At 50.1% G+C, this 16,242-nt stretch overlaps 1 protein-coding gene across 13 annotated transcripts in view; it reads left to right on the forward strand.

Moving 5' to 3' along the window:
* The window catches only part of FRMD4A (FERM domain containing 4A), a 552,335-nt gene that overhangs the window by 407,789 nt on the left and 128,304 nt on the right, over positions 1 to 16,242 (forward strand). For all 13 annotated transcript variants that reach the window (XM_074942603.1, XM_074942600.1, XM_074942608.1 and 10 more), the window contains one exon: positions 3,437 to 3,531. In XM_074942603.1, the coding sequence (XP_074798704.1) occupies positions 3,437 to 3,531 (95 nt within the window). The remainder of the gene's footprint in view (positions 1 to 3,436; positions 3,532 to 16,242) is intronic.

A 16,242-nucleotide genomic window follows, 5' to 3' on the forward strand; every position in this document is an offset into this window, starting at 1 on the left:
AATATCTGCATGGTAGCAGAGCGGCAGCTGCCAGGCGGTGCCAGGGGCAGAGCTCAGGGCTGCAGTCTATGCCATTGTGGGGAGCCTGCTTCACCTGGCCTCCATCAATGGCCTTGGCTGCACAGACAGTGCCGTCACCACGCACGTGCTTTGTCAAGTCGTCATTGAATCGGAGGAAAACAGAAAAGCCTTTCTCCTCTTCCGCTGCCGCCAGCTGGCTGCATATGACTCTGAGGACTGCTGCGTGTGCCCCTGTGCAGGGAGGGGGATGGAAAAGGACCCAAGGGAGGTTCCAGTTAGGTGAGGCAGGCATGGGGGGAGGGGTTATCGGCATTCAAATTTAAATGAAATGACCATTTTTACTACTCTGTCCTGCCACTGATCCTCCTAATCTGAGGTGGGTGTGATGAAGGATTGAGCTGTCTCTGTGTATCTATCTAGGTACTCGTATAGCCCCCAGCACCATAGTGTCCAAGCATCAGACAATAATTAATGGATTTTATCCTCACAACACACCTCTGCATTAGGAAAATATCACCCCCATTTTACAGAGGGGGAGCAGAGAGACGAAGTGACTTGGCCAAGATCAGGCATAAGAAGTTCTGAGTCAAGAACTGAAGTCAGGTCCCTGGAGACCCATTCCACTTCCTTATCAACTAGGCCATCCTTCCTGTCCGGTAACTCAGGCCCTCTCTATACATGGGGAACAAACTGTTTTAGCTACAGCCGCGTCTGAACATGGCTGCTGCTGTTTCATTATTTCTGTTGTGGTGGGACCTAAAAACCACAGGCAAAGATCAGGGCCCCACTGTGCTAGTCGCTGTACAGATAAGTAATCCCTACTCTAGGCCAGGATGTAACGGGTGGACAAAACAGATGAACTGTTGTAGGATGAGGTAACAATTAAATAAACACACCAGCAGATGTCTTAGGCTGCCACTTGCCTCACCAATGCCAGTGAGCTATGGGCTTCATGGCAGAGGTGAGTTTTAAGGAAGTATTTCAGAGGATAAGGAAATGGCTCTATGAGTACAGCAATAACTGGATTTTGTTTAGTGTGGGCTGCAGGAGGGTATGGGAGAGGTTCTTGTGGGTAAGGCATAGGACTAGGCATTGGGACACCACGGTTCTCCCAGCTCTGCCACATATTTCCTATACAATCGCAGTCAAATCACTCAATCTCTCCAGGCTCGATTCATCCCTTGTGTAACTCTGCTGACTCCAACACTTAGCTGACTTGAGTTGTGTTAACGAAGCCTGCCAATTGCTGCACTGTAACTGAGTCCTCCAAAACAGTAGGATTTGCAGCGTAGACAGGGCCACAATCCGTATCAACAGTGGTCAGGGAAACTGTGCTAGTAGCCACTGGCCATAACCATGTTTTAATGTTGCTGTCACTAACAGAACTTTGGTCCCACAGGCCTTGTCTACAGTAGTCTTTTTTCCCCAAAATTTCCCAACTATTGCTAACATTGGCATAGCTCCTCCAGTGCTATCAACGGTAGGAGCTCTAGTCTAGGTAAGACCACAGTGACATGGTGGTAAACACTAGTGGCTTCCAGTGCCTTGTCTACACTAGAGCGCCTGCCACCACTGGAGCTGCTATTGAAGGAAATTTTAGGAGGAAAGAACTAATTGTAGACATAAACCGGGCAAATAAGGCATACAATGCAAAAGGGTCTCCTCACATTGCTTCAGGAGTGCTAGGTGCACCTCCTTTGGTGAACCTCAGTGGTAAATTTGGATTTGATGCTCCTGTGAAAGATAGTTTGCAAACATGCCTTTGTTTCTGCTCTTTTCTCCCAAGACCCTAAACCCCATGACACAATCTCACCTACAAACAATGAGAGGACCTAACAGGCAACAGTTTTGTTCTGTCATCACAACTGATGTGCTTCTCATTTGGTCCCACACATCCGATCTCCTGATGCTACATTTTTTATTAATGTCATAAGCCTAGATAATGTGACAGTGTCAGAAATCAGAGGGGTAGCCATGTTATTCTGTATCCACAAAAACAACGAGGAGTCTGGTGGCACCTTAAAGACTAACAGATTTATTTGAGCATACGCTTTCATGGGTAAAAAACTACTTCTTCCACGAAAGCTTATGCCCAAATAAATCAGATTGTCAGAAAAGTGCTTTTAAAGGTTACTCAATAAAAAAGCTCTGGAAACTAAGATAAGAAAGCTGGGCATGGTGAGTCTGAAGTAAAGACAACCAACTGAAGGCATGTTATCTGTCTACAAATAAATGAAGAGAAGGTCTAAAGAAGACAGGGACCAACTATTTTCATTAGTCCACAAGGAGAAAATCTTGCTTAAAAGAGCTGCTGCAATTAGAAGACTTTGCTTAAATAATGAGGTGGAACAATCCCATAAGGAGGCTATGGAATCGATATTCTGGTTTAACTTCACACCTATATAACGGGATAGTTTGGCAGCAGTGATAGATACAGCATCCCTACAATGCTGCTGGATATAGTCAAAGACCCAGCAAGAGATCCTATCCACCCTTACTGATTCTGTAAGTATCCACTAAGAGTTCCTAAGCTTTGCTAGACCCAGTGTAGAATCATGAGCAGAGGTTGTTAGCAGAGCAGTGCCCACTGAAAACTGGATGTGAGTCACCTGATTTCAGGTTTTGCTACTGACACTCAGACAGAGTTACTCAAAGGTTTGCAAAAGGGGCCCACTTTCAAGTAAACAGAGGACGTTGGTCTTCAGACCTGCCATTGCAGCACTGCATTTGTTCATTGTGTCGCCTTCTCATATACTTAACTTGTCATCTCTTTGGGAGATTTTTGTTATGCATGTGTACATTGCTTAGTACAATGAGGCTCTGATCCCTGCTTGGGGCCTCTAGTCGCTACTGCAACACAAACAATAATTAATTATTTTTTCTTTAAATGACTACTTGATTTTGACTTCCAGTGCTACAGAGGCATGGTCTGGTGAGTGCTGGCCACTCACAACTCCCACTGACTCTCATTCACTTCATGAGGTCAGCAGAAGTTGAGGGTGCTCAGAATCTTTCGGGAGGTAATTTACCTCATAGAACCCTTTGAAGAAGGATTTTCATTACTGGCTCCAGATATGAGGATCTTGTGTCATGGCTGCCATCTTGGTAGACACACTGGGGATTGAAGCAGCAGCTTCCAGAGCTAAAAGCATGAATGGCTACAGCTAAAGAGCCAACGCTCCCTAGCTATCCCTAGAACAGATTCCTATTCTAAGTGGATCAGGCACAGAGGAAGACCCGTGACACACACTCACCAATGGGTGACACTTGCATTCTATTCCAGCCACTCTCAACAGGACTGTCCCTTAGCGAGTCCCTGTGTGAGGGTGTAAGAGATTTCATTGCTTGTGCTAGGGAGCATCAAGGGAGTATATCAAACCTAACCTCATGGATCACTTTCTTTCCTTCCTTCCAGCCAAAGCTTTTGGCCAAGGAGCTGCTTGACCTGGTGGCGTCTCATTTCAACCTGAAGGAGAAAGAATACTTTGGAATTGCCTTCACGGATGAAACGTAAGTGCCACAATAGAAATACCGGGAAGCAACTCTTAGATCATGAGAAAGTTAAATGTCATCTCTCCACACCATACACAAGGGGCAGCATGAAGGTCTATTTACCACGTAAGCCCTTAGCACAAGGTCTATGGGGCTAGTGACTTACATGGGCCTTAAGAGGTACATAAGCCTCATACTGCACCGGGCCGGGGGGATAATGTCATTTATTGTGAATCAGTCATTGTCTGCGATGCACGGAGACATTAACGATCCCATCCTAGTCAAATGTTAAATGAGCTCTTGTCATTTGGCATTGGCAAAAGGTCAGTTTAAGCGGTCTTGGATTTAAAATCCAGTTGCTTCTTCACAATCGTTATCAGTACAATGGAACTGTATAATTAACACAGTAACAGGATTATGCAGTCAGGCAGGTTCAACAGTAATGATAAATGATTTGAGGGACAGAGAAAAAATCCTTTTAAATCACACTGTCCCAGTCATTTTAGGGCCCACATCAATGTTTGTTAAAAAAGAAAGGGGGAGTGGGTGGAGGGGGAAATGAAGGGGTTGCAAACTTTAATATTAAATAGAGATGTTTTCATGAGTGTTTAAAGTAAAGAATTACAGTGAAAACAGGGCTTTGGGGATTTGAACTCCCTGAGCTATGATGAAACCCAAATACAACACCTCTGTGAACATGCCAGAGAATCAGAAAACAAAGTTGAAGATCACAGTGTTGTCCTCTCTTGGTGCTTTTCATGAAGCTCAAGCTCCTGGAGGAATGTGATGATATCAGAACTGCAGCTTTCATTTTAAAAAAGGACATCTCTGGCCCTTACGGTTTTAGAGAAAAGCTTGAAAACATGAGCTCTAGCAGCTCAAAAGCAAGAAGGCAAATAAATACTCAACAGTGGGTAGACAGTTAGTGCTGTGGCCACTCTTTAGCATGCTGACTAGTACTGTCTTAGTGTGCTCCCTCTCTGTTTGTTTGGTAGCCACCTGTTGGTTCTTGTCTTATACTTAGATTGTAAGGTCCTCAGGGCAGGGTCTATCCTTTTGTTCTATGTTTGCACAGCACTAGCACTGCAGGACTCTGGTCTATGATTGGGCCCCCTAAGTTTTGTCAGAGTACAAATAATAATTAATAAAAAGGATCCCATAGGTATTATTTTTAAAATGTTGTGATTTTTAAGTCAGTCTCATGGTTTTTGAGCATTTGGGGTTGGGAATGCTGCTATCACTAGTAAATGCAACTAGCCAATCCAATTTCACTTTCTTGGATGAATGGCAAGCAGAATAGATGGTGCATGAAATGAGGTAGGGGTCCTGTGGAAAGATAATAATGCACATGCAGCAGGGAGCTATATTAAGGGGGTGTTGTACACTACAGATCTACCATTGTTATCCTGTTCCCATGCCCAAGTGGCTTATGGAGCCTCCATGGAGTACAGGTCTGTAGTCTGCAAAGGAGCTGTGATCCAGCAAAGCCCTAATTCACAGGTGTAGCTTCAGTCATGTGAGTGAGTAGCAATGGGATACTCATGCTCAAAGTTATACACATGCTGGATTGGAGCCTGAATAAGGATCACCTGTTTGTGGGTCCAGAATCCTGCCCCGCTCAGGCACTGATTTCACAGCTGGTAAAGATCTTTTCAGCCTTGGGCAGGTTGACAGAGTTTGTGCTTAAAAGAAGAGAAGCAGGAGATGGTGTTCCCTTACTATTTGCCCCCTGTGTTGTTCTGAGAGGGAATCAATCCCTTTACCAGAGCTGGTGAGCCACTCCATGTGCATTGCCCCAGGGGGAAATAGAGTCAGAGAGAACCAGCTGGTGCCGTTATTCTCAGGATAAAGGTAGAGGCACTATTTAAAAAGGGAAAACACATGGCAAGACAGACAGGGATTGAAAATGTTTAACCAGTCTCATAGGTACTAACTGGGGAAAGTGGGGTCACTGTCTACACCCACTGTGATGTGGGGGTGGGATTCCCCTGGGAGCATGGGCAGATACTAAAGAGGAGGTGGTGTATCAACTAGATATACAGGCAGACATCTCAGACTCACCTGGGAAAACCAGGCTTTAAAAAAGTCCAGTGGGAGTAAAGGTCTAGGTTACAGAAGGGGAAAGTGCAAGAGACTGACAAATGTTGTCAAGCGAAGTGCTCAGAGCTTTGGAGAGCATCTGAGATGGAAACGATGCTGTTTGGATGATCACTGTCTAGAATAGGATTTCAAGGTGGGATGCTAGATCCTGGTTGCTAGCTCAATGGTACTAACACCTTCTAAAAAGCTAGTCAAGATAAAGCAAGATGTACTGTAACAGGTGCTACACTGACCGAGTTAAGGCCTGGGGGCTTTCCTAGATCAAGCGAGCTAACACAATCTAGTGATACACCCTTAAATCCTAGCTTAGCCAAAGCCTGGTCTGCAGACCGTCACTGCCCCTCAGTGAGTGCTAACCCATTTCAGCAAGGCTTCTTGCCTACTGGGGAAATAATTCCTTTTCTTTTTAACTAGCGTATGCATTGTTTTCCCCCTCAATATTAGTAGACTTTTGCCGATCGGTCACACAGCCAGTGAAATGTAATGATTTTATTTGGCCAAACACACCCAAAAAGGTAGTCATGTCATTAAGGCACTGGGCTGGGACTTGGGAGATCTGGGTTTCATTCCTTGCTCTGCCACATGCTTCCTGTGATTGACTGTGGGCAAGTCACTTAATCTCCTTGTGCTTCAGTTCCTCCAGCTGTAAAATGGGGATAATTTTTGTAAGATCCCTTCACCCACCCTCTGTCTGTTTAGATTGTAAACGCTTAGGGGAAGAGACAGTCTCTCGCTACACGTTGGGGCAACACCTAGCACAATGGGGCCCTGGTATTGGTCGGGGCTCCTGAGCAGCTACTGTAATACAACCAGGAATCATTTAATTCTGAACATTTCTGCAACATTGATTCCAGGAGCTGTCCCTGGTTTTCCTCCCTGACATATAATTTCTCTGAATCTAGGAGTTCACTTCCTTGCATGAAGTGCACCATGCTTATGGTGGCTGAGGCAAAATAGGTTCTGGTTCATAAATATCCTCTGAGGTTGGCTTAGCTGCACTTTTAGAAAGGGAAAAAAGCAATGAAGTATTACAGCAATTCTTTAATTTAAGAGTATAAAGCTCTACGAGAGTAAGTTATTTAGAAATGATTTGGACTGGGAATATTATGACAACCTGAGAAGAAAATCAATAGGAACAACCTTTGTGCTGGTGACTTAATAGTTTCTTCTGATAATATAGGGTCATTACCGCATTCAGCATGACTGAAATTAGATTGTCAGGCTATTATGGGAGAAAGACGTACGCCTTGTATTTTAATGGTCATAGAAATGCTTTACAGCATTAACCATTAGCTGAAGATCAGCAAGGTCAAAACGATGGCATCTTTATGGCAGGTCAGACACCTGGGGCCAAATACCAACCCTGATATAAAGCCAGTGGAGTTATGATTTGGCTGATTGGATAGGAAGGATAGTCTTGTGCTGAAGGCACTGGACGTGGGGGGAAATGGCATTTTTTTAAACTCCTAAGATTGTGACTCTCCACTAACCCTCTTTCCTTTAACATCAACATTTCCAAAATTCATTAAAGTAAAATCATCTTTGCAATGACCAAAATTCAACTTCTCTCGAGGAACAGTCAAGCCTTAGAGCTGGGTGCAGGTCTGCCAAGCTGCCTGTTCTGCATCCGGGGTTGTTCAACCCCTACAAAACCGCAGGTTATTCCTCACGGCATGCTGTTCCCCATTTCCTATTGCAGGGCCTGATCCCAAGCCCACTGAAGTCATTGCGTTTTGAAGCAGGCCCCTAACCTCTTACCAGAGTGGGTCCAGCTGAGCAAGGGGAGCCTCCTCAGCCACATTGCACAGGATAAAAACGTGTACTGGAACCGTCCAGTATCAGGGCATAAACTAACCACTAGTTGCCTGGTTCAGTGGTTCTCAACCTGCGGCCCAATTAGCACACAGCTGCGGCCCAGCTGCGTGCGGGAAAAAAATCCAGGTCCTGGCTGCCCGACCCCATGCACAGTGAGTTCCAGAGTCCAGATACAGCAGGGTCTGGGCAGTGATGAGCTGCCGAAATCTTAACAACCAGTTCCCTCCTCACCCCACAAGGGCTTCGTTGCCCACCCCTGCCCCCTGGGACTCCTGTCCCATCCAACCCCCCAAGTTCCTTGATGACCCCACCCCAGGATCCCTGCCCCATCCACCCCCATCCCCTGTCCCCTGACTGCCCCCAGAACTGGGCAGGAGGGTCTCGTGGGCCACCGTAGTGGGTGCCCACCCCACCCCTAAGAGCCAGAAGGACCTGCCAGGGGGCGAGGTGGGGAGTCCTGGCAGTGCTTACCTGGGGCAGCTCCCAGGAAGCATCCGGCAGGTCCCTCTGGCTCCTAGGGGCGGGGGAGCGTAGCTGGGGGAGAGCAGGGGGAGCGGCCGCTCCCCCCACTGATCACATCAAAAGTGGCGCCTTAGGCGCCAACTCTGTGTGTGCTCCGGGGCTGGAGCACCCATGGGGAAAATTTGGTGGGTGCAGAGCACCCACAGGCAGCTCCCCGCCCCACGTCCGTCCCCAGCTCACCTCACCTCCGCTCTGCCTCCGCCCCTGAATGCACCACCCCGCTCTGCTTCTCCACGCCTCCCACCTCCCCCCGGCTTCCCGCGAATCAGCTGTTCGGCGGGAAGCCAGGGAGGGCTGAGAAGCAGGCGGCAGCTTCCCGCTCAGGCCGAGGGTGGCGGAGGTGAGCGGGGGTGGGGAGCGGTTCCCTTGCGCGCCCCCCGGGTTACCTGCTGTGGTGCAGGCGGCCCTCCTCGCGCCCCACCCCCACCCCAGCTTACCTCCGCCTCCCTGGGCAGGAGTGCAAAGCTGCCACCTGCTTCTCAGCCCGCCCTGGCTTCCCGCGTGAGCCGCTGAATTGTGGGAAGCCGGGGGGGGAGGGGGCGCGGCGGAGAAGCAGAGCAGGGCGGTGCATTCAGGGGAGGAGGCGGAGGTGGAGCGGAGGTGAGCTGAGGCCGGGGGTGGGGCAGGGAGCTGCCTGTGGGTGCTCTGCACCCACTAAATTTTCCCCTTGGGTGCTCCAGGGCTGGAGCATCCATGGAGTCGGCGCCTAAGGTGCCACTTTTGGCCGGTTAAATTTAGAAGCCCTTTTAGAACCAGTTGTCCCTCGCGGAACAACCGGTTCTAAAAGGGCTTCTAAATTTAACAACCGGTTCTAGCGAACCGGTGCGAACCGGCTCCAGCTCACCACTGGGTCTGGGGTCCCGGCAGCTCAGCCCCGGGCTCAGCAGGGTCCAGGTCCTGGCTGCCCGTCCCTGTGCTTGGCGGGGTCCGGGTCCCAGCTTCCTGGCCCTGCTCTGTGGAGAGGTCTCCGGGTGGGGGACGCTGGACATAGGGGTTTGTGGGGTAGTTTAGCGGGGGGCACTGTGGTTCTCAACCTGCAGCCCACGTAACACATTGTGGGCCACATATACGGCCCACAGTGATAAATAGGTTGAGAACAACTGGCCTGGATGAAGAAGAAATTTCCTCTGAAGCATCTGGTACCGACCCCTGTCAGCGCTAGGATTATTATTTGTATTTCAGTAGTGCTGGAGGCTGTGCCAGGCACTGTACAAACACAGTACAAACTGTCCCTGCCTCAAAGAGCTTGAAGTCTAATTAGACGAGACAGATCAAAGATGGGAGGGGAAACACAGGCACAGAGAGATAAAGTGACTTGCTGAAGGTCACGTAGTGAATCAGCAGCTGAGCCCGGAAGAGGCCCCAGGTCTCTTGATACCTCATTCAGTGGCCCAGCCAATAGACCATGCAGCCTTTCTGAAATGGGCTACTAGTCTGAGTCATTATGGCAGTTTCTATGTTACGGACTCCACTGTTGTGCTGAATCTGCACCATGAATCCCGTGCAGTTTCCTAGACCCTCCTTTTCCTTCCCAAGAGTTTTCCATCAAAGACAAGGATATAGCCCTAACTCTGGGAAATCAGGGGCTTAATTTTAATAGGGTTCTGCTGTAGTAGTTGATGGCAATTGTAATAATAACAATAATAATAATCTGTAGGATTTCTATAGTGCAGTCAGGCCTTAATCCTGCCCCACTGGAATGAATGGAAGTTTGACTTGAAAGGGAGGTAGGTCAAGCTATTAATCCACAGATCTCAAAGTGCTTTATGCACACTAATAGATGTAGATCCACTTGCTATAAAACTGGACACTAGCCAGTATAACTGAATCCACCTTGAGGCAAAGTGTTCATTGACATGCTGCTTTCCATGGAAAACCCTGATGGGAGAAAATGGAAACTACTCTATGCAATTGCAAGTGCCCAGCCCACATGCCAAAATCTATACTCAGTCCATAAAATAAATGTGCTCCATTTCTGTTTGCTAAATGCAATTACATATTTGTTATTGACACAGCAATTTAACTCCAGCACCTCTATTTGTTGTTGGATCAACAATTTAACTCCAGTGCTTCTGTCATAAATATAAAGGGAAGGGTAACCACCTTTCTGTATACAGTGCTATAAAATCCCTCCTGGCCAGAGACAACATCCTGTTACCTGTAAAGGGTTAAGAAGCTCAGCTGACCTGGCTGGCACCTGACCCAAAGGACCAATAAGGGAACAAGATACTTTCAAATCTGGGGGGGGGAGGCTTTTGTTTGTGCTCTTTGTTTACCTGGTTGTTCTCTCTTGGGCCTGAGAGAGGCCAGAGAGAAATCCATCTTCTCCAACCCATCCTAATCCAAGTCTCCAATATTGCAACCAGTATAGATAAGCCAGGCAAGGCGGATTAGTTTATCTTTTGTTTTATGTGAATTTTCCCTGTGTTAAGAGGGAGGTTTATTCCTGTTTTCTGTAACTTTAAGGTTTTGCCCAGAGGGGGGATCCTCTGTGTTTTGAATCTGAATCCCCTGTAAAGTATTTTCCATCCTGATTTTACAGAGGTGATTCTTTTACCTTTTCTTTAATTAAAATTCTTCTTTTAAGAACCTGATTGATTTTTCATTGTTCTTAAGATCCAAGGGTTTGGAGGTTCACGTGTACAAATTGGTGAGGATTATTATCAAGCCTTCCCCAGGAAAGGAGGTATAGGGCTTGGGGGGACATTTTGGGGGAAGATGTCTCCAAGTGGTCTCTTTCCCTGTTGTTTGTTTAAAACGCTTGGTGGTGGCAGCATATTGTTCAAGGACAAGGCAAAGTTTGTACCTTGGGGAAGTTTTTAACCTAAGCTGGTAAGAATAAGCTCAAGGGGTCTTTCATGCAGGTCCCCACATCTGTACCCTAGAGTTCAGAGTGGGGAAGGAACCCTGACAGCTTCCATAGACAACAAAAAATGACCTAGGTTTCAGAAAGGATCAACTAAATAATAATATACAAGCCCCTCTGTGACAGGGTAGAGCATGTGCAGTTTGGACTATTACTGGTGATTCCACTGATGTAAATTCTTAAGTGCAAAAACCAATGCAGATAATAAAGACAAAAGCTGTCATGTGCCTCTTATTAAATTGTACTGGAGAAGCGTCTCCATGCTGGAGCATATCAGGGGGTTCCTTGTGCAAGCTTCCTAGTGGGTACCTAAAAAACATCAAGACTACTAGATATCTAGGCCAGATTCTGATGCCCTTAATTGTGTTGAATAGCATCTTTCTCCAGGAGTATGACAATGAGACCGCTTGCGCAGTAAAGTGCTGTGTGGGATATCAGAATCTGGCCCCTTGGTAGCTGGCAGCAGATTCTGGCAGCTGTTTTATACTTGCCAGAGGGTGCATGTGTGTGCTTGAAAAGGCAGAGGGTAAGTGGTGATCTGCTATAAGGCAGTCCTTGCTAAACATTTTAAGTGGTAACCGTGGATATCATTTCCCTTGTGAAAGGAGCAACAGAGTTTTCTTTGCACTCAGGTACAAGAGAGATGAGCATGTTAAAAATTGCTCGATGCACTAGCTTTGTGGCTGGCTTTCCTGCCTCTTCTTCTTGCCACCTCTTTGCTACTCATGCAATATAGGCAGCAAGACACAGGCAATATTAAATACATATATTCTTTTGCACCGATTAACCCAGTTCCTTAGGCTAAAATGCAGATAGAATGATTCTTTCCAAAAGAAGCAGCCACCTAAAGTGTATGGCTGTTCTCGGCCCTCAGTATTTTCGACTGTGGTTGGGGGATCATTGCACATGTAAGGAAAACTTGGATCTTCCCCTTGAATAAACCCATAGGACTTACACAGCAAGTCCTTCATCAACACATTGACTTCAATGGGAGATTGGCTCCTGGTGTGTAATGCCATCAGCTACTACGACCAACCTAGTAACACAGAGGCAAAAGGAGAGGCTGCGGACAGAGTGGTGGCCTTAGGGTTGCTCTTCCTTGCTTTTGACAGTGTTTTGTACATGGGCCCTAGTTTATTGAATGCTTGCTTTTTAACAGTTGTTTAAGTAGTAATGGATACGCTTGTCTAATTTCAACCTCCTCATATAATGTGGCTTCTAAAGTCCAGTCTAAGTTTTAGCATCACTGGGTTCATGTTCCACTTGAGGATACTATAGATAAAAGGAACAGAGAATTGGGGCGGGGGGGGGGGGAGAAATGTGCATAAAAAAAAGTCCAAAATGTTTAGAAGTGACTCATGATTTTGGGTGCCTAAGGCTTTCAGTACCTAACTTGAGACACCTTAAAGGGGCCTGATTTTTCAGAAGGTGCTGACCCCCCACCCTCTGAAAATCAGACCTCTTTAAGGGCTCTTGAGCTGGGCACACACAATTACTAGTCACTTTTGAAAATCTTGACCATAGTGTTTACACTGTATATAGGGCACCCACTTGTGCTAGTCAGGGGCTGGGTGAGTGTTTCAATCCCTAGCACCCCTCACAAGCTTCCATTAGCTGGAAAAAAAACATTGAACAAACTTTGGAAAAAAAAACACACAGGCTGAAATCACAAGGAGAAAGCTTTGGGTACTCAAACTGGGTTTGTAGGTCAAACCAAAATATTTTGAGAGGGAAGGTTCAGAAAGGTGAACCTCACAGAATTTGGAGACTGTCCCTAGTTGAGACAGGCAGAGAGAGCAATGGTAGAACTCTAAGGAAATTGGCACAAAAAGATTATAATTGCCTTAGTTCCTCATGGATTGTAACTACTGTGGCAAATTGCCGGCACTACTTTGATGGGTCTCGCACTTTCTCTTCTTGGGGAAGGTTCAGGGCAGTTTCTTGCCCCTGAACTGGGGTATGAACTGCCCCACTAGTGTCCTAGAGGAGGGGAGTGGAGAGGGAGGGACCCGGGCCCGCCCTCTACTCCAGGCCCCAGCCCAGGGGCCCTAGGGAATAGCAGTAAACTGCTTAAACTAGCAGTTCCTTCCCCTGGACTACTTCCCTCTCCTGCCCTTCAGCTTGTGGGCTTTCTGCCCTCCCTCTGCGCAAACCAGGTGTCCCTTTACCTAGGGTCTTGGTCTTCTTAGCCCACCACAGCACTTCTCCAAACTCTCATCTGCTTCCCTCCAAATTGCTCCAACACCAATCCACTCTGCTTCAACTCCTCCAAACTGCTCTCTGCTCCAACACCAGTCTACTCTGCCTCAACTCCTTCCCTTGTCTGATTGAAGCAGGGGGGTTTTATCAGGTGACTGGCTTCAGGTGCTTTAATTAATCTATAGCAAACTTTCTTCCCTTTACAGGGAAGAAGGCTCCCTTCTGGCACTCTCCTGCTGCCCTCTGGCCTGGGCTTTCCTTGCTTTTTGCCCCTGCTTTCGGCTTCCCCTCCCGACCAGGCCAGATGCTCTCCCCCCTTCTCTTCCCCTTTTTTTTTGTTTTTCTGCTGTTGCTTGGGTGCTGGTTGGCTGCCGGCTGGCTGTCGCACCCCCCCCCCCCCGCCTGCCCTCGGACGCTGCTGCCGCTCCAGCTGAGGCCCCCTGAGGAGGCTCCCTGGAGGGGGGGAGTGGAGAGACCCAGCCGCTTGCCATTTGTTTGTGGACCCGTATCCGGGCAAGAGAGACTCTTATCATCTGTTCCGGCATCCCTGGAATGCTACAGCTGCAAAGAAAGCCCGGAAAAGAAAGGGAAAAAGCCGTCTACCGGAGGAACACCACCCGGGGAATCTACAAATCGCCCTGGAGGGGCCTTAAGACTGAGTAACTTTCAAACTGTGCTCTCGTGTGGGGGGAGGCCTTGACTGTGTCTTGACTGTGTTTGTAGGGACACAGGGGGTATGGCACAGAGCTGCCCCCCTATCCATCTGTGTCCTCCCAACCCCCACACTACGATCTTCACCACTGCCCCCCTCCACCGTCTTTGCTGGCTGTTTAACATCTGCCTCTGGACTCAGCTGCTCGCCCTGATTCCACCGTGTGGGCCAGAAGCACCAGCCAACCAAACAGGACTCTCTGTACAAGCGTACGGTGGTTCATGTGCCCCCCCCCGAATTGTCCACCCCACAGCTTGTCCCTTTTTACCTGACCCCAACTCCTGTTAACCACCTGCCACCGCCTCCCCTGGGGCATCGGCAATGGAGGGCACTGGGGTGACCTCCGCCGCTGCCATGCCCATTGCCTCCCCAGACTCTAGGGGAGCCCCCCAGCTGGCGGGAAAGGCCAGGGCAAGAAGAAGGGGAAGGGCCCCGCTAAAACCACCAGGCCCTCCATGGCAGAGGCCACCCCCACTGCTGCGGCCCCACCACCGACCACAGCTTCCTTCCCCGCTGCCTCCTCCACCAGCTCTGCGGCTGTCCCTCCCTCAGCCCCCAGGACGTATGCCCGAGCGGCGGCAGCCCCCCCTGCCTGCCACCTCGTCATCTCTCCCTCCCACCGGCTCCGCCACCATCAATAGCGGCCAGGGCCCCTTTCCCACCATGAGAAGGAAGCATGGTGTCCAATGCCTCCTGGTGCCCATCTCGCCCCACGTGGAGATCTACGTGCGGGTGTTGGCGAGGGTGGTGGGGCCCTCGGCCATTGTGGCGGCCTCCAAAATGTATGGGAAGGTCATCTTCTTCTTAGCATCGGAGGCTGCCGCCCAGGAAGCGGTGGAGAGGGGCCTGGCGGTGGGGGGGTGTTTGTCCCCCTAGAGCCGCTAGAGGACCTGGGCGTCCACCTGGTCCTGACCTCTGTCCCTCCTTTTCTCCCCAATGCTGCCCTGTTACCCGCCCTTTCCACCCTGGGGAAACCTGTTTCTGTTATCTGCCCTCTCCCGTTGGGCTGCAAGGACCCCACCCTCTGTCACATCTTTTCCTTCCGCCGGCAAGTGCAGCTTCTGCTGTCAGCGGCGCGTGACGGAGAGGCGCTCGAGGGGTCCTTCCTAGTCCCCCACCAGGGGGCCCATTACCTGGTGTACTTCTCCACGGGGGAAGCCCGGTGCTACCTCTGCTGGGCGTCAGGGCATGTCCGGAGGGACTGCCCCTTAGCCCGTCAAGGAGGGGCACCTGGGATCCCCGAGACCTGGCAGGACATCGGCCCCGTCATTGCTGACGCCCCTGGCTGCCCAGTACCCGAACCCAGCCGTCCTCCTCTTCGGACCACCACTACTCCCGCTCAGACCCAAGGGGCACCTCCCCTATAACGCCCAGACGAGCGGGAGAGCCCCGCCCTCGCTGCTGATAATCTGGCGGGGCCTATGGAGGAGGGTGTGGCAGAGATACCACCAGGCATGGGAGAGAGCCTGCCCCAGGGAGAATCCTCCCTCCCTTATGCTGCCCCACTGTTCCCCCCTCAAGTCCCTGAGCCATCGCCTCTACCCCCTGACACGACCCCTGCTAACCAGCCGCCAGATGATGCCATGGAGGGCCGGGCCCTACAGGGGAAGCGAGGCAAGCAGAAGGCTCGAGCTCTGCCTCATCCACCCGAAGCGGAGGCCCCCTGGAAGACCAGGAAGGGGGGCACCAATGCTGAGCCTTCCGCTTTGCCCACGAGTGCGTCCCATCCACTGGTGTCAGCCGGGAAAGACATGGCAGCACTGGAAGGTAGTGTCTCCCCTCCACGGGAGACCCTCCCCTCCGAGACCCTCGAGGAAGCCCCTTCTGTCCTGACACTACCCAATGCCCCCGTGAACCCTGAGGCAACCGTCCTGGTGGGTGCTAGCGGGGAGAACCTCGGGGTGGCGGAAAGTGTCCTCTCCTCCATGTTCGAGGAGATCGAGGCCCTAGATCTGACCCCGGTCGCCCGGGGAAGGACGACCTTTTGCCAGCAAACCTCGATCTGGACGACCTCACTCCACCCCTCTTTTCCCCATGCTCCCTCCCCCTAACTGCTGCTTCTGCTCCCACCTCCGAGGAGCCCCTGGACTCCTCCATCGACCTGGCCGCTGATGGCACCCTGCTGACGACCACCGAGCCTGCTCAGGTGACAGCCAGCGCCACGCGGCCGGGACACGAGTCGCCAGGGGCACCCCCCGTTGGTGCGGAGCAATCGACTTCCTTCCCGGGCGGGGGCCCTACAGAAGATAATCCACCTCCTGATGCTGTGGCCGCTAAATCCACCATAGAGCCCACGCCCGGTATCACTGTGAGCTCCCTCCCCACCCCCTTAACCCTCTAGCCAGATCGGGAGGCGCCACCATCTAACTGCTTGCCTCCCGAAACCCAGAACCTCACCTCTGCCCCTGCCCCTGCCCCTATCCAGTTTACCTCATGCAATGTTATTGCCGCCCCCGGGGCTGTCTCCTTCCCTTTTCCAACTGATGACCCCCCAGGGAGCGACATTTGTGTTCTC

The sequence above is a fragment of the Natator depressus genome, chromosome 1, assembly GCF_965152275.1.
Source record: "Natator depressus isolate rNatDep1 chromosome 1, rNatDep2.hap1, whole genome shotgun sequence".
Lineage (NCBI taxonomy): Eukaryota > Metazoa > Chordata > Testudines > Cheloniidae > Natator > Natator depressus.